The sequence below is a fragment of the Lissotriton helveticus genome, chromosome 12, assembly GCF_964261635.1.
Source record: "Lissotriton helveticus chromosome 12, aLisHel1.1, whole genome shotgun sequence".
In the NCBI taxonomy this organism is placed as follows: domain Eukaryota; kingdom Metazoa; phylum Chordata; class Amphibia; order Caudata; family Salamandridae; genus Lissotriton; species Lissotriton helveticus.
Window position 1 is genome coordinate 276,248,012 of NC_136073.1, and position 27,929 is coordinate 276,275,940.

The 27,929-nt window shown below is 47.1% G+C and overlaps 1 protein-coding gene across 2 annotated transcripts in view; it reads left to right on the forward strand.

Moving 5' to 3' along the window:
• The window catches only part of PHLPP2 (PH domain and leucine rich repeat protein phosphatase 2), a 704,566-nt gene extending 677,446 nt beyond the window's left edge, over positions 1-27,120 (forward strand). For both annotated transcript variants that reach the window (XM_078669274.1, XM_078669275.1), the window contains one exon: positions 25,139-27,120. In XM_078669274.1, coding sequence (XP_078525400.1) covers positions 25,139-26,284 — 1,146 coding nt within the window. In that variant the 3' untranslated portion in view covers positions 26,285-27,120. The remainder of the gene's footprint in view (positions 1-25,138) is intronic.
• Positions 27,121-27,929: the final 809 nt, after the last annotated feature.

Below are 27,929 nucleotides of genomic sequence, written 5' to 3' on the forward strand. Positions count from 1 at the left end.
GCTCTGGGGAAACCAGTGTATTTCTCACCATAGTGACACTCGCACCTGTATCCCTCAGGGCTTCTATCCTAGTTCCATTCATATAAGGGTATTGCAAATACTTCTTTAAGTTGAGTGGCCACACAGCTACAGTGGCAAACTCAACTTACCCTTCTGAAACCAGAACTGATTCAGTGTGCATTCAGATTTGCTCTGGGCACACTGTTGATCCTATCTGTACACTTGCCATCCCAGGTGTAGCTGGAGTGGTTGCCTTAGGGGCCTTGCTTTGGGGGCAGGATGTATCTAATATTAAATGTCGCAACTTTTTACAGTTGTTACAATAGGCCTTGTTAGGATCAAAGTTCTTCCCCCTATAGGGCTGAGGCATATAGGAAGTAGTTTGGGACCCACCCACCTGCACAGGTTTTTGGGGCCCTTTAGAAGACTCAGACTTTTTATCTTGTGGATTCTCACCACCTTTACCCTGGGGAGGTTTTGTAACCACCTTCTTCTGGTCACCCCCAGTGGCTGTCCTCGTCACCCTTGTCTTGACCCAGTGGTCTGCCTTCTTTCCCAATTCTTGGGGAGAAATTAGACCTAGGTCTACGAATTGCTGATGCAACTTTTCATTTGTGCAATTACTCAAAATGTGTTCCTTCATAAACAAATTGTAAAGTCCTATAAAATCATGCACATTGTGTCCAGTTAACCAACCATCCAGTGTCTTTACTGAGTAGTCTACAAAATCTATCCAGGACTGGGTCTGGGTTTTGTGAGCCCCCCTGAACCTACTTCTGTACTCCTCAGTAGTGAGCCCAAATCCCTCAATCGGAGTCTTCTTCATGAAGTCATAGGACCCTGCATCTGGCTCCGAGAGGGTCAGAAGCCTGTCTCTGCACTTACCTGAGAACCGTTCCCACAGGAGTCCCCCCCCAAGAGATGGTTTGTTAACTTTCTCATATCACATGCCCTCTCAAAGGCTGTGAACCATTTGGTGATGTCATCACCTTCCTCAAATTTAGGGACAATCCCTTTGGGGATTTTAGGATCATAAGACTCCTCTTATCCTTATTATTGGTATTGTTGCCACCATTGATGGGCCCTAAACCCATCTCTTTCCTTTCCTTTTCTAGAGCCAGGAGTCTGGACTCTAGATCTCATCTCTTGGACAATTTGGCTAGCCAGTTGTCCTCTTTATTGGAGCTCTCCCCAATGTGTTCTCTGTGACCTGGCCCACCTGTGTGGTTCCTAGGCTCCCAGATATTGACTCTTGGCGATACGGGTATGGGGACCCTCACTTCCCTAGAGATGGGGGAGGATTACTATCAGCCTCCTCCTACTCTTCTTCCTCTGACTGGGTGTCACCCTGTTCAGAGGGGTGGCCTTTAGCATTCTCAGCCAGGAGCTCCTGGAGCCCTTGTTTGGTTGGATGCAGACCCATGATTATGTTTTTAACTTTGCATAAGGACCTCAATTCCTTGAAAGACAAGTGTAAGTAAGGTGTGAGGTTGAGTTCCTCCACCAGGTCCTGCATGGTATTAGCTTCACTAGTAGCTGGGTTCTTTTGAGACATTCTAACCTGACAGTTGAAACCCTCTACCCTGACTACAATGACTTATTTTTCTAAAATTCTAATGGGACTTAAGCAAGGCCCTGACAAGACGTTTAGTGTTTTGGAAAAAACAATTTCAGAATTCTAAAGGTGATTTATGAGTTCTGTTGTGTGATCAGATGGTAACCAAGTAGTCCAACAAAAGCAAGTTTGTATCCCACTACTGATCCACCAATGTAAGAAAGTTGCTCTATATATACTGGACCAAAGTAAGGTACAGTGTGTATAGAGTCCCCAGTCTCCTGAGGTATGGCAGAGATTAAAGTTAGTTATAACCTTACTCTCTAAAGTGATAGCTTGATCGAGCAGTAAGGCAGTATCAGAGGACAGTGTAAAGCATTTTTTGTACACACACAGTCAGCAAATGGCCTCACACACTCAAGAACTGAACTCTAGGCCAATTGTTTTATATCAAAAGATATAGTTGTTTTATTTTAGAACCAACAATGTATCAAAATATACTTTTCTCAATATGAGTGACTTTAGGTAATTACTTTGCAAAGAGACAATAGACTTTGTAAGTCCAATAGCTACAGTGGTTGAAATTGTGTTGCCTATTGCAAACACAATTTAACATTGAGCTCAACGGGTTTTTCTACATACATGCAATAGATTACTTTATGGATTACTTTTCTAACCACAGGACTGGATCCTGGATTCAGTCCCGGGACATAAGCTGTAAACAGTTAAGTAAAAGCGTTTTGGTTACAGTTTTGATTTTTAAAGAATATAAATGTACTTTCCAGTGAAAACCCAAGCAATGTTATCCTATGGGAGGAACTTCAAGTTACTGGTAGGTACACTTATAATGACTTTTACGGTTCAGTGCTAGGCGAAAAGGTACAGCACTGGCTTCTCTCCTGATCACATGTGAGTAAATCGGAATTCGTTATTCGGCTGCTTTAAGATGAATATTTTAGAGTTTCAAAACTCCATACTGAAAATAATTTTAAAGTGAAACCAGTCAATGTTATCCTATGGAAGGAAAATGAGTTATCGGCTTTTAGGTAAGTACTCGACTGGTAGAGTTAAGGTTCTGGGCATAAACTCATTGGTCTCCCAGGGTCGGAAAGGTACAGTTGTTACACCCTCAGCGGCATAGGGGCAGCCGGGTACAGAGAGAGTAGGCCCATGCAATCCTATAGAGGGTAGGGAGCCTTCGGTTGATGGCTGCAAGCAAGCAGGCCACGCAGCTGTGGGAGCTGAGCTCATGGTCACTTACTCAGGGCAAGTGGGAACTAGAGTAGGGTAGTAGTTGCACTTCCAGCGGCACTCGGGCAGCTGGGTGCAGGGTGCTTTTGAGCCGTCGGGCGCTCAATTTTATCCAATGGGAAAGTGAAAGAGTGAACAAAGGCTGCAGGCTCAGGGATGGAGACTCTTCAGGTGGGACCACCACTTCAAGAGGTAAGTTGGGATCTTGGAGAAGAGGTAGGTACCCCAAAGGAAGGGGCAGGGGGCCACGGGGCTCCGGGTGGAGGGGTGTCTTGTGGCGTCTGGAAATCTTTTCTCAGTTGGACGTGGTTGGAGGGGTCCCTGGTTCTGGGGCTGCAGGCGTCATCTGGGTCGTCGAGGAGGGTCTTTGGGCACTGGTTTCCAGGTCACAGTCGCCGTGGGAACGTCCTCGTGGTCTTGGATCACTCAGGCACAGGCCAGGCTTGGCGGGTGCAGAGTGTGCTGGATTTGCGGTTCCTGGCTGGCACCAGGAGTATTGCTGTTTGAGCAGAATCACTGCTCGTGGGAGTCCTAGTCTTTTGGAAGGTTCAAGGCAGGAAGGTCCTCCAGGGTTTTCGAGGTTGCTGTCCGCAGGAGATGCAGGAGTTTCAGAGGAGCAGGTTCAAGGGTCAACAGGCCTGTAGGGTTCTGGGGCCAAGTCAGTTGGTATCGTCCTCTTGTTAGCAGCTGCACGGCAGGTCTTCTTATTTCTTGTTCTTCTTCTTGTTGCAATCGGGATCTGAGGAAGGAATGTTCAAGGTGCCCCTATATACTCAATTTAGGGGCGCTACCGGTAGGGCAAGGGCAGGGACCAATGGGTCCCTGTCCTAGGGTGTGTATACCCCCCAGCCTGCTCCTCGCCTGTGGGAGGGGGGCAGGAGCCTAGCTGTGATTGCGCAGAGCTCTCCATCTTCAAGATGGCCGGAGTCGTGCTTCACCTCGCCTCTCCCACCTGAGGGGTGGGGTTGGCATAGGCTGGCACGCCCCCTTTCCTCACTTAGGGTTTCCCGATGTTCTTCCCGCGTGAGTGGGGGTCGGAACCGGTGGGGGCTAGTTGCTGAGTACAGCAAGTGGCCTGGAGAAGCTCACAAAAGCGGTATGCCTTTGAAGCTTCCCCTGCCCATCCTGGGGGAGGAGGCTTGGCACCTTGTCCCAGGATGTGCATTGTTTCAGGCCCCCGAGAGCGGCAGGCTCTCGACCCAGTGGTCCTGGTGGTGGCAGCCTCGGTAGCCACGCAGTCAGGACACTGGGAGTTGGTTAGGTTTCAGGGGGCATCTCTAAGATGCCCTCTGTTGTGCATTTTACATTAAATCCCACACTGGCATCAGTGCGGGTTTAATGTGATGAGAAGTTTGATATCAAACTTTTCAGTCTTCAGTGAAGGCATCATGGTGCTGTGGAGTTCGTAAAGACAACCTCCCAGCACCATATATAATGGCAGCACTGCACTTACAGTGCCCAGGAATTGCCCTGGGTACTGTAGGGGCACAGGGCTCATGCACCTGTGCCCACACTACTGACATAGAGCACCCAGCTAGAGGGGTGACTGATGGATGCCAGGGCAGTGAGTTTGTCGGCATGGCACACAGGGATGTGTGCCATGTCGACTCTTTGTTTAGTTCTGTACTTAGACACTCAGCCTGCAAAGGCAATGTGTGGGTATCAGGGTACAGGGCCCCTATTGTGGCACAATAAGTGCTGTAGCCCTTAGGGGTCTTCTCTGGTCACCATGCCCTGGGTACCTGGAGTACCATTTACTAGGGGCTGACAGGTGGCCAGAGATGCCAATTGGCTGATGTGCTTTGACTGAGTGAGCCCAGGGCACACTCAGTCAAAGCTCATCAGCATTTCAGCAAAAAGTGGGGGCATACCATGCAAGAAAGATGGTACTTTCTCACCTTACCACCTGTGCATAGTGCCGGTGGGGTGTGCAGCTCCTGGCCCCCCCTGCACTGCGAGGGCTAATGTTATGCCACTGATTGAGGTCTTTATTGACACGGCCTGCCTATTGAAAACATCAGCATTGATATGCGATTAGTTGTTGAGCTCTTGTCATCCGGGCACACATGATTTATTCGAAATCGCACAGAATCTTGCACTTTCATGTGGATGATATACCGACTGTACCTCAATAGCCTCAGCCACAACTGACAATGGAACTCTCTCCATTACAATATTACATGGAAGTGCCACCACCAAAGAGGTATTCTTGGGCAAAGGTCCACAGCTCCAGGAGAAAGACCCAGACAAGACAAGTCTACCCCTCAACACAAACATGTGACACCAAATGAGGATGCTAACTGCAGAGTGTCAGACCTGAATCCATCCTGTCGAAAATATCTTTGGTTGTTATTTTGACATTTAATGAGTCAGCATAGCGTGGTCGCTGAACATCAGCACATCAGTTATGCAAGTTCATCTATAATTTTGAAACATTGCAACCAAAATCAAAAGCATTATGTGTGGTGCCCTGTACCTACAATAAATATATATTTTTACACCAGCCACCAACGGAGCAGCAAAGAAGAGGAAAGACAAAACATTTCAACCTTTGCATCAGGACCCACTCTCCTGGAGGGAGGGAAATCCACCTTCAGTTTTTAGGGCTCGACCTCTGCCAATGTGCTTGCGCATTGCAGATGTCGAGACATATGGGGCTTAACGAGAGCTTAACCAAACGGGTGATTTGATGCTGTGCCCGTGAAAAAGCACGTGCACGCATCAAAGCCACCAGCCTCCCTCCCACAAGCTTCCCCCAGCGTGCGCTCTGGCATTTCTCCTCCCCTAAATATTCACTGCCCACGGCCTGCAGGCACATCAAAGGCTGGTGCTCCCCGTGCGTCTCGTCACCCTTACTCTCCCCTATTCTTCCCTTCTTGCCTCTCCCCGCCCCCCTCCCCACCACAGCAATGCCGAGGGCTTGTTTCACGTGTTGGCTTTGGTTGCACATCCTATTTTACATTTGTACAGTGTTGACTTCGCTGTCTGTAGATTTAGCATTGCTTTGTGTAGTTGTTTGGCTCCATACACATGGAGATTTTCCGTTGTCGTGGATTTTGCTTGGCCTACGGATGTGCTTACATAAGTCTTGTATAGCTCAGTCTTGTTATCGGGCTGTGTTTATAGATTTTGTTTGGCTTAATATGCATGTGTAGTTCCTTCTGACTGTACAAGTTTTACGTATTTCTCCTTGTCCTAGGTGGATTTTGACCTTTTCCCAATGCCTGCACAAATAGTATAGCTTTAATGTGTGATTCGACTTTGTGCGTTAGAAGTGTGAGTTAAGCCTGGACGGCGATTGCAAATTCTCTTGTTACGATAAAAAAAATCTTAAAGGGGTTAGAGCCCTGGCATTACTTACCTTTACTTACTACTAGTTGTTTCCCACGTTACTCATGTTTCCTTTCTTCCTGTTGGTCAGTGCCTCCTCCCTCCAGCTTCCTTCTTGGCTTCACGTCTTTGTTCTTGCTGTGGCGCCTGGCTCTAGTAATGTTTTCGGCATCCTGTGTCCTTCCACAGGCCTTGCACTTGTAATATCCATGTTTTTTTTTTACTGTCCAGCATCCACATTCTATTTTGTTGCTTGCCTGTCCCTACCACGACCTCACGTCTGTCGCTGCATGCTTCTTCCCCTTCGTTGCTGGCCTGTCTCTCACTACCTAGATCCTGTCACTGCTTGCCCCTTCCCCACCCCATTGCTAATTGCCTCCCTCAATCATAGCTTGTTTTATATAGCGCAGAGTCCACTGGAAGGACTTGGAGTGATTTAGATGAGCACCAGTTACATTGCAGAAGGACACATCATTTTTCAGGCAAGGGGCGGCTATTTGATTTGCCCAGAATTACAGGATGTTGATCTGGTGCCGAGACTCTAATCTGGTTCCCCAGTTTCAAAGTTAGCACCTCTGGCCGTAACACCAGTCTGTCCATGCTCCGCATTCCAGCTAGCTACACTTTGGCACGCTAGTAACTTCACTGGGCATTAAGTATAGGGAAAATAACAATTTAAACTTATTTGTACCTGCATAGCTTAAAGTAAAAAAAAAAGCGATATGACACGATCTGACCACATTTTTTATTTTACATTAAGCTATGTAGCACAGCAGCTTGTACTGCTGTGCAAAAAAATCAGGCTCCATTTGCTGAATTCTAGACTCCCTCCTCCATTGCCCAGAGGCGCTGACAACCCTCCGCCATCGCCTGCTCTTTACACTCGCCATGACTCATGAGCACGCTGTGCCTCTAATTCGAGGGGAGGAGGCTGACACCCTGTCCCCAGCAGGCCGCCTCCTCGCCAGACTGCGCTGTTTACTGTAGCTGCCGCTTGTTTTAACTTTTTAGAAACGCTGCAAACAAACAGGACGTGATTATCCGATATTTTACTTCCTGAGGCGTAAAATCTTCTGCGCAGAAACGCTTCTAATATTCTCACCAAACAATAGTGAGTAAAGATACTCCATTGCCCACAACAGAAGAACTGAAATGAGGGATGCGCGGCCCCTCTTATCTCTCCGCTCTCCTTACTCTCACCACTCTCCCCTCCCTCTCTCACCTCCCCCTAACCTCAATCTCCCCTCTCCTCACTATCCTCACTATCCCCACTCTCCCCTCTCACCACTCTCCTCTCACCACTATCCCTTCTCACCACTCTCCCCCTCACTCCCCTCTTCCCTCCCTCTCCCCTCTCCCCTCTCCTCACTCTCCAATCCCTCTCTCCCCTCCCTCTTTCCCCTCTCTCCCCACTCCCCACTCCCCTCTTTCCTCACTACCCTCTCTCTTCACTCCCCTCTCTCATCACTCCCTTCTCTCCTCACTCCCTTCTCTCCTCACTCCCCTCTCTCCTCACTCCCCTCTCTCCTCTCATCTACCCTCTCCTCACTCTTGGATTTTTGTCACAATAAAAAACAATGAACATAATCTTCACAAAAGTTATTTACAAAAGTTTAAGCTATTGCCATTACAAATTAAATAAATTATTTAAGTATTAATTATTTAAAAAAATTAAAAGCCATTGTTATTTGTAATATCAATACATCTAAGTCACGTAAATACAAAACATGTTACATTACAAATGCTATAGGTGTCACATTTGCGAAAGGTATAACTATTGGCATTGTAAATGACAAAGCTATTAATTTAGTTATTTTAAAAAATAACACATAAATAAAAAAAAAATCATTTATAAGACCAATAGCTCAAACTTTCCTAATGCGAGCCCTATTGCATTTCCAATGCTTGTTAATAGTCTGCTTTTTTCAATGATTTTTTTCTGCATTGCCACTGGTAATGATTATATTGACACAAAAACATGACAGTGGTTACGTTCCTTCAAACAGCAATTTTCCCCTGTCCTCAATGTTTTGACTATGCCTTACTCGACTTGATTGAAACATTTACAGCAAAGGTTTGCTGCCAAGGAACTATGAAACAAAATAACAGTATATGAGCACTTCAGATGAAGCAATTAAATCAGTATAGAAGCTTTTGGCCTATGTATATTATCAGAGCCGGGTCCTAAGGCATTTCATAGTTGCTCCTCAGTTCTCTCCCATTAAATAATCTGCACAGAATTTGAGATCATTCTCTTGGATGACTCTTTGGATCCAGAAGGTAAAGGCTGAGACCAGAACCATATAGTTAGTGGAATTAGAGAAAGTGAAGGAGTCTCCCAAGGTCCAGCTTAAAACGAATTTCACTACCTAATTCATGCATTCTATTTTTGTATGAAGCATAGGTGACATCCTTCATTGTACTAACAAAGAAGGAAACTGTCAAAAAGTGGCAGAGCAAACCAGTAGCCCCAGCAGGTCTGGAAAAAGGCTCAACAACTATAAAGAAGAGACTGTCACTCTGCCTCCACTAGCTAGGACTCCAGTGAGGGACATCTTATTGAACCATTTCATGACCATCTCATAGTATAGCACAGTGTAACAAGACAATGGGGTGCTAAATATTGTAACAGTTGGATATAAGCTAAGGCTATGAAGGACCCCACCAAACATTGCACCCATGGTGTCAAAAACATTTCTCCAATAACAGCAGGTGCACAAGCAGATATTGTTACGAAGGTAAAAATGATGCACAGAGTTCAGAGATAATAAAGATGTGCTTCCTCTAGTTCATGGTAATATAAAAAGTCAGAATACTAGCTCCACTATGACCTGATCCCCAGTTACAGGTGTGGTATTGGATGTGTGCCACAGAATTGGAAGTGACATATTTTCATACACCTGTCAAACAAATGCACAGGAATTTTCTTCGGTTCAAAACATGCAACCAGTACTACATGACCGGAGTTCTGCACTTTAACTAAAATCAAACCCAAAGAAAGAAGTTGTGCCTGCCTTTCAGCTTCATAAAATCTTTGTCTATCCATACTTTGGTGGATCAAGGCACATGCCCCCCCAGGAGGAAGGGCAAGGTTTAAGAAAGGCATCCAAAATCCAGACTAAGATAAATCAAGTACCACTCCAGTCCCTAAAGATTCATTATTTGTGAAAGGTGGATAGACCCGAGTTGGGACACAAAAGATGCAAAAATACATCCTTAGGAGGCCCAAACTGTCTTCTATATAAAAAAATACTACTTCAAGCAAAAGCAGATAGGTTTCTTCTCATCTGTGCTTTGCAGGGAAGCATAGTGTCTCTTCATTGTCCCAAACACTAGACTCCACGTGAAACCTTTCACATCAATGACACCAGAAGAGAGGTTAGTGAGAGTATAAACACAGGCCCTTTTCAGTGTCTTGGTAAATAGGCTGGCTTTTCCCCACCCCAGAGTTATTGAAACACGCTCTACCAGTTACTCAGGGTGGTAGCAGAGGGTTAATCCTATACAATTCATTACAATTGCCATGTATTGTGACGAGCCCCCCAGCCCCAATTACCCATCCCCGAGACCCACCCCTGGGCTCAGGAGTATTTGGAGCATTGACCTCTAAATCTGCTCTTCCAGCAACATTCCTTTCCACAAGATCAGAATGTTGCTTTGAGTGGAAGAGATTCCTCATTTGGTGTGTACTGATGTTGTGGAACCAGGAATGTGATACTTAATAATCTGTTCATTTAAAACTGGCCTCCGCTTATGACTTATAAGAGTATATTTGCCTTCTATTACTGTTTATTTTACTGTTCTTCAAAGACACACTAACTGGATGCCAATGCTGATAATGGGGCAGATTAGGCGTGTTTGGAGGCTGCAGCTGCTGGAGGAGGAGGGGGGTAGACTGACCAGACTGCTGGCTGTCTGACCCACGAGGTCTGTGGATACCACACCCATGGCCATGTAGGTGCTCAGAAGCCTGTGCGGCATTGGAATGTCTGGAAGCCCCTTCTGTAGCCGTGAAAGGTGGATTAAGGGTGACGTGGGGCCATTGAAAGGCCCAAAGACCTGGCCATAGCCTGACTGTCCTTAAGTGCTCCAGCGCATAATCCACCTTGTCTTCGAAGAGATGGGTGCCATCAAAGGGCATGTCCATAAGAGAAGATTAGACATCCCCCAAAAAGCCAGCCATCCTCAAGCAGGCTTAGCGCCTCAAGGCCACTGCCGATGAAACCGCTCTGCCTAGGTAGTCGGGCATGTCAAGTCCCCAATGGAGAGTGAACTTCGCTGCATCTCTCCCATCAGCAACAGCCTGAAAGAGTAAGGCCCAGAACTCTGGTGCCATGTCAGCAGGCAGGAACGTAGCTCAAAGGGGTATCCTCAATGCTACCTGGTGAGATATATATCGGTCTGTTGGCAGTTGAATTACCCAGCGCCTGCTCTGAAGCGGCAAGTCCCTTAATTACATTGTCACCCGCATCATGTTATAAGTTCTTTCTTCATGTTCTAGTACATTGTGGTGTATCTGGCAGGGGGGTTGTAGTGACCATGTGGCTAGTGCTAGTTTGATCTAACATAAGTCAAGAGTATGTGTGTGGTATAATGTATTATGAATACATTCAAATAATATTAGTATTCAAGGATTTTGCTAGGCTACAGGTACATGAGAACTCTCAATATGAGTTTGTGTGAATATTTCTGTGAAGTTTCTGTCATGTGTTGTAGTCTTTCATATGTTATAATCTCCTGTGTGTGTATCCAGACTAGGAACTATGGCCATCCTATTCTAATTATTTAGAAATGTGTCCTCATCAGGCAATGAGGATGCATTAGTGTAATATGGATAGGTTTTCATATTGTGGTCAGCGTGCAGAGTGTCTTATACAAAACCTAATGGTATAAATCTTTATGTAGGTATATATGAGCTTTTCTAATGTGCTGGATCACTGTTAATCTGATATACATACATAAAAAGTCAATTACATGGAGAGGTATGTTCTTATATTACTTTCCCTGAACTCTTATTCTGTACTGTGACATGGTGGGAGACAGTTACGATTGTGAAAAGGAAGAGATTTGAGGTAGTGTTCATATTTTACAGACGATATGTTAAGGAGATGAAAGAGAGAGAGTAAGAACTCAGTTTGTTTGAAATGGACATTAGCATACATCATATTTCAACTGTATGCTACAGAAATCAAACCAAAGTTGAGGTTAACAGTCTCAGTATTTACACCAGTACTTACTCAAATGTGTATAGTTTTTACACAAATACCTCCACTGAGTCCAGGCTGATGATCTATAGGTTTTCTCTCTCCTATAGGTTTAGTTCATGATTCCCCCTCAGTGTTGTTTCTCGGTATTGTAAATCCCTTTTACGTTCACCAATGTTGCCCACTTAATTGGATCAGCCAGTAGTAATGTTCAGTTTCTTTAAGGTCTTTCTTGACCGAGTCTGTTCTTAAGATCTATAGGCATTCTCTACCTTAGATTATGTTCTCGATTGCCTTTCTTGTTGGTTTCAGGATACGTTTAATCCCAAAACAGGTGAAGCTTCTTTTGTGTTTATGCTGTTAGTCGAAGTGTTCCCCCAGTGGAAGTTTGAAATAGTCTTCTGTTAATATTGCGGCTATGTTGTATCCTAATTTTCAGGGGGTGAATAGTAATACCAGCATAGATTTTGACAGAAGGTTAGTTTGTAACATGAATTACATAGATGTTATTGCAGGTACTCCCTCCGGTGTTGAATTTTGTAAATTTTTGAGTCTGTTGTTTTGTGCTCTCTCAGTATGCAGATAATACTGTATAAACAATTTTTAAAAAGCCTTTTGGTTTGGGAAATTGAGTTGATTTGGTTCTAGTATTTTTTACAATCTGTGGAACAAAGTATGGGCTTGAGATTAGTACCTTAGAATTAACCCCAAGCGTCAGACTGGATCCGGAGAATTTTTTCCTCATCAGTACCTCTGCGTGTCGGTAGGTGGCGTCAGTCGACTCCGCGTTCGTCGTTGGCGTCTTGATCGCCGGAATGATGTTGCGGTATCTACTTAGACACCGCCCCTGCGCTCTGACGTCAGTTCTTTCTTTTTACGCGCCAGCCAGTGTAGATCCAAAGAGAGCGGTACCTTGCGTCACTTTTTGACTCTTTTTGCAACTTTTTGTCAACTTCCTTTTGAGTCCTCACACCTCCTGGTGCACAGGGATGTCATTGCGACGGACCGGCTTCAAGCCTTGTGGCTCCTGCCACAAACTGATGTCTGTGATGGACCCCATCTCGTGGGCTCATGGTGTCTGGAGCGCTACCATGACAAAGTTGCTCCTCCGACTGCCGGGCCATGGCCCGAAGTCTTTGCGGGAGAGGGCCCAAAAACTTCTGGAGATCCGGCAGTCGGCTCCGCGCCGTTCGAGTTCCCAAGCGAGAGGGAGGTCGTAAGACCTGTCGCGGAGCCATCACCACCACTCCTTGTCGAAGTCTTCGGGTAAGTCGAAGCACAAAAAGAAGGTGAAGAAGCATTGTCACTCTTCGTGTTCTCCCCATCCGTCGGCCGACAGGACTCGGGTTGTGGAAGCTAGTCGTCCGGCTCTGCCGGCGGAGCCCTTTGGGTACACTCTGAGCCTCCCTCCCTTTACGGGAGCTGTAGTGACCCCTGCCCAACTTCATAGCTTTTACGAAGCCCTCCACTAGATCTTTGGGCAGCCCGACTCTGCCGGTGCACCTTTGGGCCCCACGGACTTGGCTGGGGGCTCAAGGCCTTCGGTGTCGGCATTTTTGGCTCTGGCACTGTAGGCCCCCCAGGGATCCAGGCTGGACCTGGATCGGTGGCGGTCGACTTCGTGACACCTCCTCCAGCGCCGAATCCATTGGCGACACCTCCGTCCCCTCCAACATCGGTTGTGTCCCCAACCGACTTCGAACGTCGACCCCAGTCTCCCCCTCAATGTGAACATGAAGACAGACCAGCATCGTCCGACGTCGGGACCGGTGTCGACCGGTACTTTTGTACCCCTGTTCTCCCCTGGTGTTCCCCATCACCCTGAGTGGCTACCAGAGGAGGGTGAGGAGGACTGGGAGGGGTCTGTGGACCCTCTGGCAGACCAGTTGGCAGAACCAGACTGGAGAGAGGAGTTGGGTGAGGCCAGTGGCATGGACACCTCCCCAGACCTTGGCATGCTATCTCCCCCTACCGTGGCTATGGAGGAGGGTGCATCAACGGCAGTGGTGTTGCGTAGGGCGGCTGAGGACTTAAACGTTGAGCTTTCTATGGTGGCGGTCAGGTCTATCCTCCTGACCGAGGTGCTTCAACCGGCAGCGGCCTCTTCGGAGCCCCTGCTGCCATTCAATGAGGCCCTCACGGACATCCTTTTGGGCACTTGGTCCAAGCCCAACACACGTTCTCCTGTGGATAGGATGATTGCCGACACCACCGCCTGGCCCCGGGCGACCTCATTTTCCTCTGCCTACACCCCACCTCTGAGAGCTTGGTTGTCCAAGCCTCGACTTCCAAGGGCGCATTACCTACTGCACCTCCTCAGTGGCGGCTGGTGGAATTCAAAACTCCAGTGTTGAATTTTGTACATTTTTGAGTCTGTTGTTTTGTGCTCTCTCAGTATGCAGATAATACTGTGTAAACAATTTGTAAAAAGCCTTTTGGTTTGGGAAATTGAGTTGATTTGGTTCTAGTATTTTTTACAATCTGTGGAACAAAGTATGGGCTTGAGATTAGTACCTTAGAATTAACCCCAAGCGTCAGACTGGATCCGGAGAATTTTTTCCTCAGCAGTACCTCTGCGCGTCGGTAGGTGGCGTCAGTCGACTCCGCGTTTGTCGTTGGCGTCTTGATCGCCGCAATGATGTTGCGGTATCTACTTAGACACCGCCCCTGCGCTCTGACGTCAGTTCTTTCTTTTTTCGCGCCAGCCAGTGTAGATCCGAAGAGAGCGGTACCTTGCATCACTTTTTGACTCTTTTTGCAACTTTTTGTTAACTTCTTTTTGAGTCCTCACACCTCCTGGTGCACAGGGATGTCATTGCGGAGGACCGGCTTCAAGCCTTGTGGCTCCTGCCACAAACTGATGTCTGTGACGGACCCCATCTCGTGGGCTCATGGTGTCTGGAGAGCGACCATGACAAAGTTGTTCCTCCGACTGCCGGGCCATGGCCCGAAGTCTTTGCGGGAGAGGGCCCGAAAACTTCTGGAGATCCGGCAGTCGGCTCCGCGCCGTTCGAGTTCCCAAGCGAGAGGGAGGTCGTAAGACCTGTCGGGGAGCCATCACCACCACTCCTTGTCGAAGTCTTCGGGTAAGTCGAAGCACAAAAAGAAGGTGAAGAAGCATTGTCACTCTTCGTGTTCTCCCCATCCGTCGGCCGACAGGACTCGGGTTGTGGAAGCTAGTCGTCCGGCTCTGCCCGCGGAGCCTTTTGGGTAAACTCTGAGCCTCCCTCCCTTTACGGGAGCCGTAGTGACCCATGCCCAACTTCATAGCTTTTACGAAGCCCTCCACTTGATCTTTGGGCAGCCCGACTCTGCCGGTGCGCCTTTGGGCCCCACGGACTTGGCTGGGGGCTCAAGGCCTTCGGTGTCGGCGGCTTTGGCTCTGGCACTGTAGGCCCCCCAGGGATCCAGGCCTGGACCTGGATCGGTGGCGGTCGACGTCGTGACACCTCCTCCAGCGCCGAATCCATTGGCGACACCTCCATCCCCTCCAACATCGGTTGTGTCCCCAACCGACTTCGAACGTCGATCCCAGTCTCCCCCTCAATGTGAACATGAAGACGGACCAGCATCGTCCGACATCGGGACCGGTGTCGACCGGTACTTTTGTACCCCTGTTCTCCCCTGGTGTTCCCCATCACCCTGAGTGGCTACCAGAGGAGGGTGAGGAGGACTGGGAGGGGTCTGTGGACCCTCTGGCAGACCAGTTGGCAGAACCAGACTGGAGAGAGGAGTTGGGTGAGGCCAGTGGCATGGACACCTCCCCAGACCTTGGCATGCTATCTCCCCCTACCGTGGCTATGGAGGAGGGTGCATCAACGGCAGTGGTGTTGCGTAGGGCGGCTGAGGACTTAAACGTTGAGCTTTCTATGGTGGCGGTCAGGTCTATCCTCCTGACCGAGGTGCTTCAACCGGCAGCGGCCTCTTCGGAGCCCCTGCTGCCGTTCAATGAGGCCCTCACGGACATCCTTTTGGGCACTTGGTCCAAGCCCAACACACGTTCTCCTGTGGATAGGATGATTGCCGACACCACCGCCTGGCCCCGGGCGACCTCATTTTCCTCTGCCTACACCCCACCTCTGAGAGCTTGGTTGTCCAAGCCTCGACTTCCAAGGGCGCATTCCCTACTGCACCTCCTCAGTGGCGGCTGGTGGAATTCAAAACTGGTGAGGCGTATGCAGAACGAATCAACGCATGCGAGCGAGCCCGACGGCAATAAGAGGGGTTCGGGAGGGATCTCCCAGTGAAGATTTCTTTTTTTAATTGGCATCTTTTGGTGCGATTTTCAGCACTATTTTTGTGATAAATGGACTAAACATTCAGTTCCTCTAGGCATTCATAACAGAAAACTCGAACATTATTTTCAGAGAATTTCTGGGTTGGCAAGCAAGTCTGACTTTGAAGAGGGCTAGAGTCCCTCTCCTGAGAAAGAAATGTAAAAAAGATTGGCAAATGGTGCATTTTAAAGCAAATGAATGCAGCAATAAAGCATGGCTTATTAAGCAGTGGGGACGTACAGTCTTGAAATATTAAATACATTAAAAAATGCTCTGTATCTTCTTGCATTCATTTGTTCAACAGTTACTGTAATATGTAAATTGTTCTGCATGACAACTTTAGCCCTTTAAAATGTATGCTTGCCCAGTGTCTTGCACTGCATGCAGCATTAACTTTGGAAAAATATGCTCTAACCAGACTTCGGGAAGCACCCACAGCTGCTGGCTGTAACCAGTCATATAGAAATATGTGCAGATAGGTCTTTAAGTGAGATGAAAAAAGTGGGTGCTCCCTATCAAGGAACATGCCAAATACATTTCTGTGATTCCCATAGTGTGTCATCAGACTGGTATTTTGTTTTCTCTCTGAGATGTAATTTTATCCAGATAAGTGGCACAGCAACTGACATACTCCTAAAGCCTGTCAGTATGATTGGCTTTGTCACTGGGTGTTAGCGGGTTAAGATAAATGAGTAACAACAATGATTTCTTATAAATAATTAAACATTGAAAATGTTTAAATTCTGAAATAGTGAGTCTGTGAATTAAATAGCATTGAGGCCTGTGGAAGGTGTTTTGGCCTTCAATTATGTGTGCTTAGTTAGATATGTATCCTCTTTTTCTCTGCATATCTTGTCCATCTGCACATTTCTACAGAATTTCAGTTGCAAATGGAATACACAAACATTGTACTGTGTGCTCTGCAGAGAGGCCAACCCACTGACAGGCACTTTGTTTGGCTTTAGCCTTAGCGCCTGCGTGCTTAATCAAAGCCCCTCATAAACACCTGGCATGGCTCAAGCCTCAAAGTATGCACAGAAAAAAATACAGATAAACAACAGCATTATAAAATAGCTAACTGGTGGGGAATGCAAGATTAAGAACACATGTAAAATAAGAGAGGAACTAAATCGCTAAAATGCATTCCCTATGCGTTTTTAACATTCATTGTTTGCAAGTCAATCCATGTTTTTGGCATCAATGTTAACTTGGGGGCATGTACACAGGACCAGTTTTAATGCCATACATCAGAGGACTGGCCACTGTAAGCAGTGCACATGTTACACAGTAAGCACATATCTCTCGCTTTGGGCCTGACTCGGATATTTGGATCCATTTCACAAGGGAGCAAATGCCGCCGCTCCACTTCTAAAGTAGCGAGCAATGTGCAGGAGGGCCTGGGGTGTCAGTGGGGGAGGTAAGCATGATGAGGGGTCTCGGCACAATATACAGAACACAGCAGCAGCTTGCAAACACAGTAGCACGCTACTCCGGAACCCATGTGTTAGTCGCCAAATGTGCACAGACAAACTGCTGGAATGGATGTTTGCATGGCATTAACCGGCTGTATCCTTCATTGCACACAGTCTCAAAACAGTGATGGAGGCCTGCATTGGACACCATGCCTCTGTTGCGTTGGGCCAGTGATGCATTAAAATGAACAAAGCTCGCAGTGACACACATAGTGGCGCAGCCACTCTATCCAGACCCTGCCTTGCACCGATTCCCCACAGCTTTTCTAATTATCAGCAAGGAGTTCTTTTTTAGAATTGTACATCTGTTGGAAATATACCACATGCCAGTTGGAAAACACCACCTGCAACGTCCTAAAGGTGTTCCCTTCAACATTACGAATTAACTTTTTTGAAATGTAAAGCTAAAATAAAGGGTCTATCGAGCGTTGTACTCTGTAGCAGTAAGACACTGACTGACCTTTACATATATGTCAAGACTAACACAGATCTCTAGCAACCCTGTGTTAGGTGTGAGGAGTTCAGTCAGTCCCAGTGTTAAATGTAGTCCTACATTTCTAAAGGGAATATCTAGACGACACGTACCAGAATACACAGCCAAAGCCAGAAATTGTTACGTTATTTAGATCAGACAAGGAACAACGGCAGATCTCTTAGCGTGGATGCTAGTTACAAACGACGACATCTTGTCAATCGAAAGTGGTTGCTAGAGAGAGAGGGAGGCATGCAAAGAATGCCTTCATGAGCTAGCTGTATGCAGAAGTATCTTTTCTCTGAGCCAGTCCAACGTACCTGTCTCTCTTGGCTTCACACCTGAATACAGGGGATATATATACAGATCAACAGTACCTCTCTTACTGTACAGTTAATGCACGTTCGAGTGGAAGAAAAGGAACGACTCCAAGTGAGACTAAGAAAGAAATGGAAACTATCTGGACAGCGCATCCCATGTGCAAGGTTGGCAAGTCAATGACTTGTGAGAGTGGCGGTAACAAATTTAAAAACTTTTTCCCGCCACAAAACACTGCCTAGCCTAACCCAAAACTGATAATCCTCATTTTGCCAGCTACTTTATGAAGTAATCTTTATGCAGTCCAGTCGCCCTTACCTCTATAAATCTATCTAATGCACAAAGCATTTTAATGAGACAATCTGCAGATGGCATTGTTTTAAATCATCCGGTCTGTAAATATAAAGCATCGCTGTGTATTCAACTTTCTCTCCTCACCCCCCACCCAAAGAGTAACTCCCTGCAAATATGCCCGAGTGTGTTAGGGTCCTGTCTGCGAGCTGCCATCATCCCAAACTTTACAATACGGGGTTGATTTACTTGCAGTGAACGCGACAGTGCAATGCTCACAGACAGAAATGAAGGCACGGTACCTAATTTAACCTCAGAATCGCCATAGAGAGCGTGCGGACGACCCAGCAGCAAACCCACATCAACAAGAGAAAGGGGCTGTGGGTTCCCTCTCCTTCCATCTCTACAGGACCCCCGTTTAAGTGCCCCTAACAATCCCCCCTCCCCTCTCTCTGAACAAGTTGTCCTAGCCTGACTGCTGGGAAATCTGAAGCCCCTCCATCTTATATACCAAACTGCACAAGACCTGCCTAACCTGCCGTCCTACTGTAACCAACAGACCAGTCGCGGCTCGCGCTCCTTTACTCGCAGGAAGGGGGGTTGTTGGGGGTTGCACTCGGCGCAGGGGAGATTAAAATAAAGCATTATTAAGCAAACTAAACTTACCGGGTCCGCGCCGCCTCTGCGATTCCTCCTGGATCGGGGTCCAACTCCAGCGTTGGCGCTTTGGCAAGTACTGCCTGTGTCTCAGCCAATCCAGATGCTGCTCCAGCAGCAGCACCAGGATTGGCCTGAGCAGAAGTGCGCATGTTCTGGTTAGGGCGTAACATTTTTTGCGACCAGCCCGAACATGTGCACAAGGCTGCTCATTACAACAGCGGCATGGAACAACCCTCGCTCTTCTAATGAGCAGCGCCTAGTGTGCATGTTCGGGCTGGTCGCAAAATTTTTAAGCCCTAAACAAAGCATGCGCACTCTTGGTGTACGCTCCGCCGACCACCTGATACATGTCAATCAGACACTTGCAGCTGAACTCCTGTAGTGCTGCCCCGCCCCCTTCTGAGCCGACTGTCTCCGGCGGCCTGGGATATATTGCATTGTGTGAGTGAGAGAGTTAGAGAGAGTGACGGCAACGCTCAACTCGAGTGCGGTGCCGCCCTTAAATTAATTAGCGGGGCAATGCCCAAGCGCCCTAATGGACGCACCGCCCCTGCACCTCCTGCTAGGGAATCCAAGCAGTTGGACCACCTTGGGAAGAAAATGTTTTCTTCCTCCAGCTTAGGACTGCGGTCGGTGAACACGCATGTCTCTTGGACCGTTACTCCCACTCTGTGTGGGACACGGTCACGCAGGTGCTGCCACAGTGCCCTGAGGAGGCCCGGGCCGTGCTGTCATGCCGTTGCCGAAGGGAGAGACATAGCTAATTTCGCCATACGATGTGGGCTGGACACGCCGACTCTCTGAACCACGTCAGTAGCCCTGAGACGCCACGCCTGGCTGAGGTCCACTGGCTTTTCGGGTGATGTCCAAGCTACACTTTAGGACATGCCCTTTGATGGCAGTCACTTGTTTGGCAATAAAGCAGGCAACGCGCTCGAGGGCTTGAAGGACTCCAGGGCTACGGCCAGGTCTCTGGACCTCGCTTCTACCTCTCACTCGAGCAGTCTGCTTTTCGCTCCTTTCATTTCTACGGATGGGGTGCCCCGCCACATTCCGTCCAGAACCACAAGCCTGCGCAAGCTGTCCTGCCTCTGTGTGGCCGGGGATGTGGGACCCACCGTTGTGGGTCTTGTGGCCAGCGGGCGGGCCGGTCCACCAGGGCACCCTAGGCAGCAGCCTCCAAGACCTCCTAGTCCGACCTTTCAGGGCCACCATTCACCAGTGGGCGACAGGATTCGCCATCACCTCCCCCACTGGCTCAACATCACGTCGGACAGCTGAAATTTGCAAATAGTCCAAAGGAGCTACTCCCTCCCTTTCGCGACTACCCCTCCATCCATGCCACCTCTATTCCATCGCATGTCGGAGGATCACTTGGCCCATCTCCAACAAGAAGTTAGGCTCTCTTGGTCAAGAGAGCAATTGAGCGAGTTCCTGCCCCAGAAGTAGGTTGTGGTTGTTATTCCCACTACTTTCTGGTGCACAAGGGGCTGCGTCCTATCTTGGATCTCAGGAACGTCAACCACTTCCTCCAGAAGGAGAAGTTCAAAATGTTGACACTTGCTCAGGTCCTTCTGCCCTCGACCCTGGAGACTGGATGGTAGCATTGGACTTGCAGGACACTTATTTTCACATCCCCGTCCTTCTGGCCCATCAGCCTTACCTACGGTTCAGGGTGGGCCATGAGCACTTTCAGTTTACAGTGCTCCCCTTTTGGCTTCCCAGCGTCCCTCGGGTGTTCACGAAGGTGATGGCGGTGGTCACAGCTCATCTGCGCAGATCAGGGGTTCCAGTCTCCCCCGTTGAAGGTGGGCTCGCCCCAGGCTGTCGTCTCCCATCTCCAGACTACGGCCGATCTCCTGTATTCGCTGGGGTTCACCATCAATGTGAATAAGTCACACCTGATTCCCTCTCAGAAGCTCCTTATTATCAGAGCGGTTCTGGACTCAGTGCAGTTTCGGGCTTATCCTCCCGAGCAGGGAGTCCGGGATATTCGGGCTATGATTCCAATCTTTCAGCCTCTATCCCGGGTTTCAGTCAGACTGACCCTGAGGCTACTGGGCCTCATGGCCTCCTGCATCCTTCTGGTGGACTATGCCAGGTGGCATATGCAGGCTCTGCAGTGGGACCTAAAGTTCCAGTGGGCCCAGCATCAGGGGAATCTTTCCGATTGCATCCAGGTTTCGGAGGGCACAGCACACCAATTGCAGTGGTGGCTAACAAACCAGGATTGGGTCAACTGCAGGTCCTTCTCCCTTCCCCAACCAGAATTCACAGTGGTGAAAGATGCCTCTCTTCAGGGGTGGGGTGGCCACATGAAAGATGCAGAGATCAGAGGCCTCTGGTCTAAGGCTGAGTCCGGACTACACATCAACCTGCTGGAGCTTCGGGCGATCTGTCTTGTACTATAGGCATTCCTTCCGTCAAAGGGAGAGTAGTGCAGGTGTTCACGGACAACTCCACCACCAAGTGGTACTGCATCAAACAGGGCAGGATGGGGTCGTGGACCCTATAACAGGAGGCACTTCGTCTCTGGAAGTAGCTGGAACATCAGGGCATGTCCCTGGTGGTTCAACACCTGGCAGGTTCTCTGAATGCCAGGGCGGACGAACTCAGCTGCCGGTGCATGATCAAGAATGACTTCTTCACTCGGAGGTGGTGCAAGGTCCCTTTCAGCAGTGGGGAGAGCCTTGGTTAGATCGATTCGCCACAAAGGGAACGCACAATGTCTGCAGTTCTGCGCATTGGAATTTCCAAGGCAGCACTCGCTAGGCGACGCTTTTCATCATGAGTGGAGTTGCGGTCTTCTATACGCCTTTCCTCCTATACCACTTCTGCCCAGAGTGCTGAGAAACATGAAGCGCAACTGGGCCCAAATCATTCTTGTGGCCCCTGACTGGGCACGAAGAGTCTGGAATCCTGAGCTTCTGCACATGGCCATTGATCATCTGATCATACTGCCCCTTCAGGAGGATCTTCTGTCTCAGCATCAGAGTACGGTTCTCCACCCGAACCGGTCCAGCCTCCACCTCCTTGCGTGGAGATTGAGCAGCGACAGTTGAAAGCTTTCGGCCTGCCTACTGAAGTCTGTGACGTTATCTTGGCAGCCAGGCGTTCCTCTGCCAAAACGGTATACACCTGTAGATGGAACAAATTTGTGGCATGGTGCGCAGCAAAGGCTGTGGATCCCCTTTCAGAGGTTCTCCTCTCCATTCTTTCTTTGACCCTCCCTGAGTCGGCTCAGAGGGACGCCAGGAGTACCGACGGTTAGAGCGGTGCTCTACTTACCTGAGCTGCAGCCAGGTAAAGCGATGCCTTATCCTTCTACCCAATAGTACTCCGGAGGAATTACCCTATGTACCTAGGATTTCCAGGTGACATGGTTGTTAATTTGTATTATTTATCACTTTTTCATTCCTTGCAGTAGCGATCATTTGGTCCTGATGAAGGCAGCGGACAATCTTTGTCCATTTACTGCTGAAACATGTTGACCTGTAACTTTATATAGCAGTTATTTGTTAAACCTGCTATTTTTCTGCACTTTTTTTAAACATTGGAAGTTTGAGAGATACTATTAAACTTCTTTTCCTCTCAGCTCTCCAATTTTTTACACATCATCACTTTTCCACTCGCACTTTTCACGCACTGCAATCAGTTATCTCAACACATTTTCTCCGGATATCCCCAAATTCACCTCATATCACTGGCTAGCAACCACTCCAACATCTAGTGGCGGCAAGTATATTCTCCTTGGTGTGAGGAGACCCAGATGATGACAAGGGCAGTATCGGACGATAAGTGATGGGTGCTTTCTATACCCTGGAAATTTCTTGTTGTGCTTAAGTCACACATAGGAGTATGTTCTTTTTCCTTTATTCCTTACTGAGGAGTTCACTCTAAAACGCTATCTTTTGGCCATTTCAGCCTTTCTTCGGTTGCCTGATCATCCTTCTCTTTTGAAGTCCCCTATTGAAAATCGTTTCTTTAAGGGCATTACTCGCTTGGTTGTTCCCATTCCTTTCATAATGCCCCAGTGGAACTTGAACCTGGTTCTCACCTACCCTATGTGCGCTCCTTTCGAGCCACTACATAACTGTCCTCTCAGACTTTTGACTCTTAAAACTGCGTTTTTGGTTGCCATCACCTCTGCTTGCAGGATGAGTGAGCTTCAGGCTCTTTCTTCCAAAACTCCTTTCCTGGCTGTTCATCTGGACAAAGTTGTCCTTTGCACTAGGCCTTCTTTATTTCCCAAAGTGGTTACCTCTTTCCACATAGGACAGACCCTTACTTTGCCCACCTTCTTCCCGCCCCTGCATCCTTCTAAAGAGCAGGATAGGATCCACCGCCTGGAACCAAAATGTGTGCTTTCCTTTTATCTGGATCGAACCAAGCAATTCCGGGTGGATGAGCAGCTCTTTGTTGGCTATGTGGGCGGCAAGAAAGATTGGGCCGTGCAAAAGCGGACCATCTCTCGATGGGTCGTCCTCTGCATCAAAATCTGTTATTCCTTGGCAAAGAAGGAACCTCCAGTGGAGCTGTGCGCCCATTCCAACAGGGAGATGGCAGCCACTGCTGCTTTGGGACATGGAGTCCCTCTTCATGACATCTGCCAGGCAGCCACGTGGGCTCATTGCACACATTTAGTAAGCACTACTGCCTGGACAGACAAGTCCGGAGGGACGGCTTCTTTGGCCGTTCAGTTCTCCAAGACTTTCTGGTGAGAACTTAGTTTGCAGACCCACCTACTGGTTGGTATTGCTGGTGTATCTATTCTAAGATGAGGAATCCATAACTAATAGTCTCTCTCAGATGAACAAGTTACTTCCCTTCGGTAATGATATATCTGTAAGAGACATATATTAGTTATGGATTCCTCACCTCCCCACCCATCCTCCCCGTTCTGCGAACTGACTTCTAGGGTAAGGGATTCCCTTGCAGGGCCCTAGTTTTTGTGCATCAGTGGTCAGTTTCTTGCATGGCTCTGCGCTTCTGGCATGGAATGTCGGGTAAAGAACTGACGTCCGCGCTCAGGGGCGTCGTCTAAGAAGATACTGCCACGTCATTCCGGGGATCACGACAGCGGAGTCGCCCAAGGCCACCTACTAACGTGCAGAGGTACTGCTGAGGAAAAAATTCAAGTCTGACACTTGAGGGTAATTCTAAGGTGAAGAATCCATAACTAATATATGCTTCTTACAGATATATCGTTACTGAAGGTAAGTAACTTGTTCACCATCACCTTAGTCATCACATTTTTTCCGATTTGCAGAAGCATGAGAAAATACCTGTATATGAATACGAATGTTCATGATTTTCTGCCAAGAAAAGGGCAGTGTCGTCCCTTGAAAGGCAGATTTTGGATGCCTCACTCATCCTCAGACAGCATTCACCTTTTTTTATTCTGAATAAAAATAGGAAGACAATCAGTTAAGATGGCATATGTTGGTTAGGGTTGGTAGAGGACATCGGTTTCATGGCTACTTTTCAATTTACATTTTCCAACTAGGTTACCAGAGAAAAAAGCAATATATCCCCTAAAAATAAACACAAGAATTATAAGTTCAACAGGTCGAAAGCTTTCTCTTCTACTTGATGAAGTTTCACCTCCAGCCCTCAGTAGTAATTCATGCATGCAATTATTCCCCGCCGTAGTAAAGAAGGGACATGTTACTCAAGATGTAAACTCTGATATTAGTCTTCCTTTTATTTCATATATACAACCAAACCTCCTTCTACGCATCACTGTTTAGTCATAAAATAAGTCCAGTCTAGGCAAAGAAGAGGACTGGAGTGCAGGAACTAGAGGGTGGCAAAGGGGCACAGCCTTGTAGTGGCCTTGTAGTGGACCCTTCTAACCACTCTCAGGGTTCTGTAACTAAGTATTCTAAACCACATGTTTCTTGCTCAGGGATTACTTCTCATTTGCATGGCACAACGCACTGAAGTACTAGGAGTACTGGAAACATAATGAGTATTGTTGTTTTTCAAAGAGACTTCTCTGATATTGAAGATCTAAATTTATATGGGTCCAGCCCGAATACAGCCTATGCAGATTAAGTATGGAACAGCTGGGTAGCCTAATGCAGAAAGAACCTAGAACAGCACTGCTTATTTAATACCAGACGGTGTGGATACATCTAACTGCTCTTCTTGCTCCACATCCTTGTATGATCTCTGCTCGCAGTGATGTAATATTGTACTTTTCGTGAAGGTCTCACCTCTGTCTTCAGTGCTTTATGAAGATTAAAGTATTTTTAATATTGTGCTTGGCCACTGTTCAAAACTTAAATTGTTATTTCTCTTTGCAGGATAACAAAATAAACGGTGTGACTTGTTGCACTCGTATGCTTGGCTGTACCTACCTGCATCCATGGGTCCTCCCGAAACCACATATCTTTTCCATCACACTTACTGTTCAGGACGAGTTTCTAATTCTGGGTAACAGAGGTCTTTGGGAGAACATGTCTCACATTGAGGCTGTGAAGGCTATACGGCATGTGCCTGATCCTCTTGCTGCTGCCAAGAAACTTTGCACTTTAGCTCAAAGCTATGGCTGTCAAGACAATGTTGCTGCCATGGTTGTTTGTTTAAATGTTGGTGAGGACAGTTGCACATGTCAGATGCAAGGCCTTACCCTGCCAAGCCATGGTGGGTTTCACTCTACAACCACAAAGGAAACTCTTGAACCAGTGACTGCCTCATCTAGCAGTGGTATTGCCTCTGAGTTCAACAGTGAGTTGTCAGCTTCAGAAGTGAGCAGTGAGGTAGGCTCCACAGCTTCAGATGAACACATGACTGCGGGTCCAGAGGTGGGGTTAGTGCCAAGGCCTGAGAGGCGCTGCAGCTTGCATCCCATCCCTTCCACTAGTGTGTTTCAGCGCCAACCTTCTTGTGCCACCTTTTCCAGCAACCAATCAGACAATGGCCTTGACAGCGACGATGAGCCTGCAACCGATGGCATAGTGAGCAATGGCAGAAAAGTGGAGGTGGAAGTAGATATCCACTGCCTGAAGCTTAGAAGCTTGGAAACATCTATTCCTACTACTGATGAAGGGTTGTCTGCGGCTGGTTCAGAGGAAGATTGTGGTGGACTCTGTTTCACAATCCGCAGAAAAAACAGCAGTACAGTATCGTCCTCTGCAAAGGAGAGAGATACCTTGCACAAGTCTCCCTCCACTTCCTGCCTCTTTGGCAAAAAACTCTCCAATGGATCAGTGGTGCCACTTGAAGAAAGTTTAAATGTGATAGAAGTTGCAACTGAGGCTCCCAAAAGAAAAACAGGATATTTTTCTGCCCCCACACAGCAGGACCTTGAGGATAAGTTTGTTGTACCACCTGATCTAGAAGAGGAAGTGAAGGAACAATTGAAACATCATCAGGAGATGGGTTCTGCAGCAGGACCAAACAAAGAGGATAGGACTATTCCACCTGAGGAATTTGACACAGCTTTATAACCCTTTGAGGAACACAAATGATATGGTCCCCCTTGTGCACTACAGAACCAAGGAGTAAACAGACTATGATACTGTTAAACTTAAGAGTGAACTGAAAAAAACACTCTTTCCAAAAAGTTCCAACAAGATCACAGCGGATACTTGAATCCAAAGTTTGGCCATGGTCTCACTTTGCTGAGATCATCGGTCTGGGATCCTCCTTTGTACTCAGGAGACACAGAACAAATTTTGCCTTGGGTGTAATTTCCATTCTCTCTTCCCTCATCTCAGCTGCTTGCGCTCTCACTTTCTGTAATGCTGATAAAGAACAGCAGATTTTACTGTGACGCCATTGTTCCTTCACCATTATTTGTATCCTCCATAAATATTGTCTACTGTTTCCTCAGATTTAAACAATGTTTTTTAATTTCTTGAGGCCTTTAAAATACCTTACATGTTTACATCCAGATGTCATTTGGGCTCTCTTGAATGTTTATGCTAATGTTATCACTCCTGAGAGTATGGCCATGCTACACCATTTCCATAGTTTTTAATTATCTCTTTCATCGTATATTCTGGTATAGTTACTAGGGGTTAAAGGTAGTTCATAAACAACTCTCGAAGCCTTCCTAAAATAGATGAACATTTTAGTTTTGTTTGTGGTTTCATCTTATGGATGTATTTACCACCCTTGATCTATTGTTTACATCCATATACATATTCTTAAGATGTATATAAGATTTTCAATCATGTATGTTTTAATTTTGGTGCATAAACGATTAATTAGGAGTGGAAATTCATGTTTTGCACAAAACATGAATTTGCAACCAGTAAATGGATATACTCACAGTTAATATTACTTGCCAGTATATGGGTATTCATAACCCTTTTTGCAGATTTTTGCATGTAAATTTATTTTCAGAGTAGGAAATGGGAGGGAATACCAACAAACGTGATGGGGGCATAAAAGAAAGGCTTTCTCTATGGAAAAATGATTTGCGGTGTAATTGTACTTGTGGGATACAGTTAAGCATGTCTAAATTTACACACGTGTACACGCTTAGGTGTGAAATTAATATGGAATTCATAGAGATTTCCAGAACTTTACCTTGGAATCTGTGAGAGGCTCACATTCCCAGGAGAACTTGAATCATTTGTGAATTCTGTGACAGTGGTGGTTTGCTCCAAAAGTAGGCACATGCCTACAGGATTACATTTCATGAATTTGCGTGTTTGTTAGTTATTTGAAACCTAGATGCCTGAGGGCATTCTTACAACAATCTTCCAATGTCACCATATCTAAAAATCTGCCATTCCTGATTAATCATTCATCCTTTTTTGTTTGATTTATGATAGCAGTTTGGATGGTCCAAATACAATAGGGATCATCATAGTTGCCTCAGTCATATGAAATAGACCCATGATGTTCAGATTGACCTACTTGCCAGGTTTGAAGAGTCACTTTATCACAGTTTAAGGATGGATGGGATTGGTCCCAAAGCTGAACTCCTAGTCCCCTGCCACCTACTGATATTTATCCTTGATTCTCTTCTGCCCCCTGCTTCATGTTGATGTCACCAGTGAAGTTGACCAAAACCACTTTGACTACATACGTATTTGGCATTCCACATCTATTTCTACCAGTTTGCACGGCTCATGCAAGCAG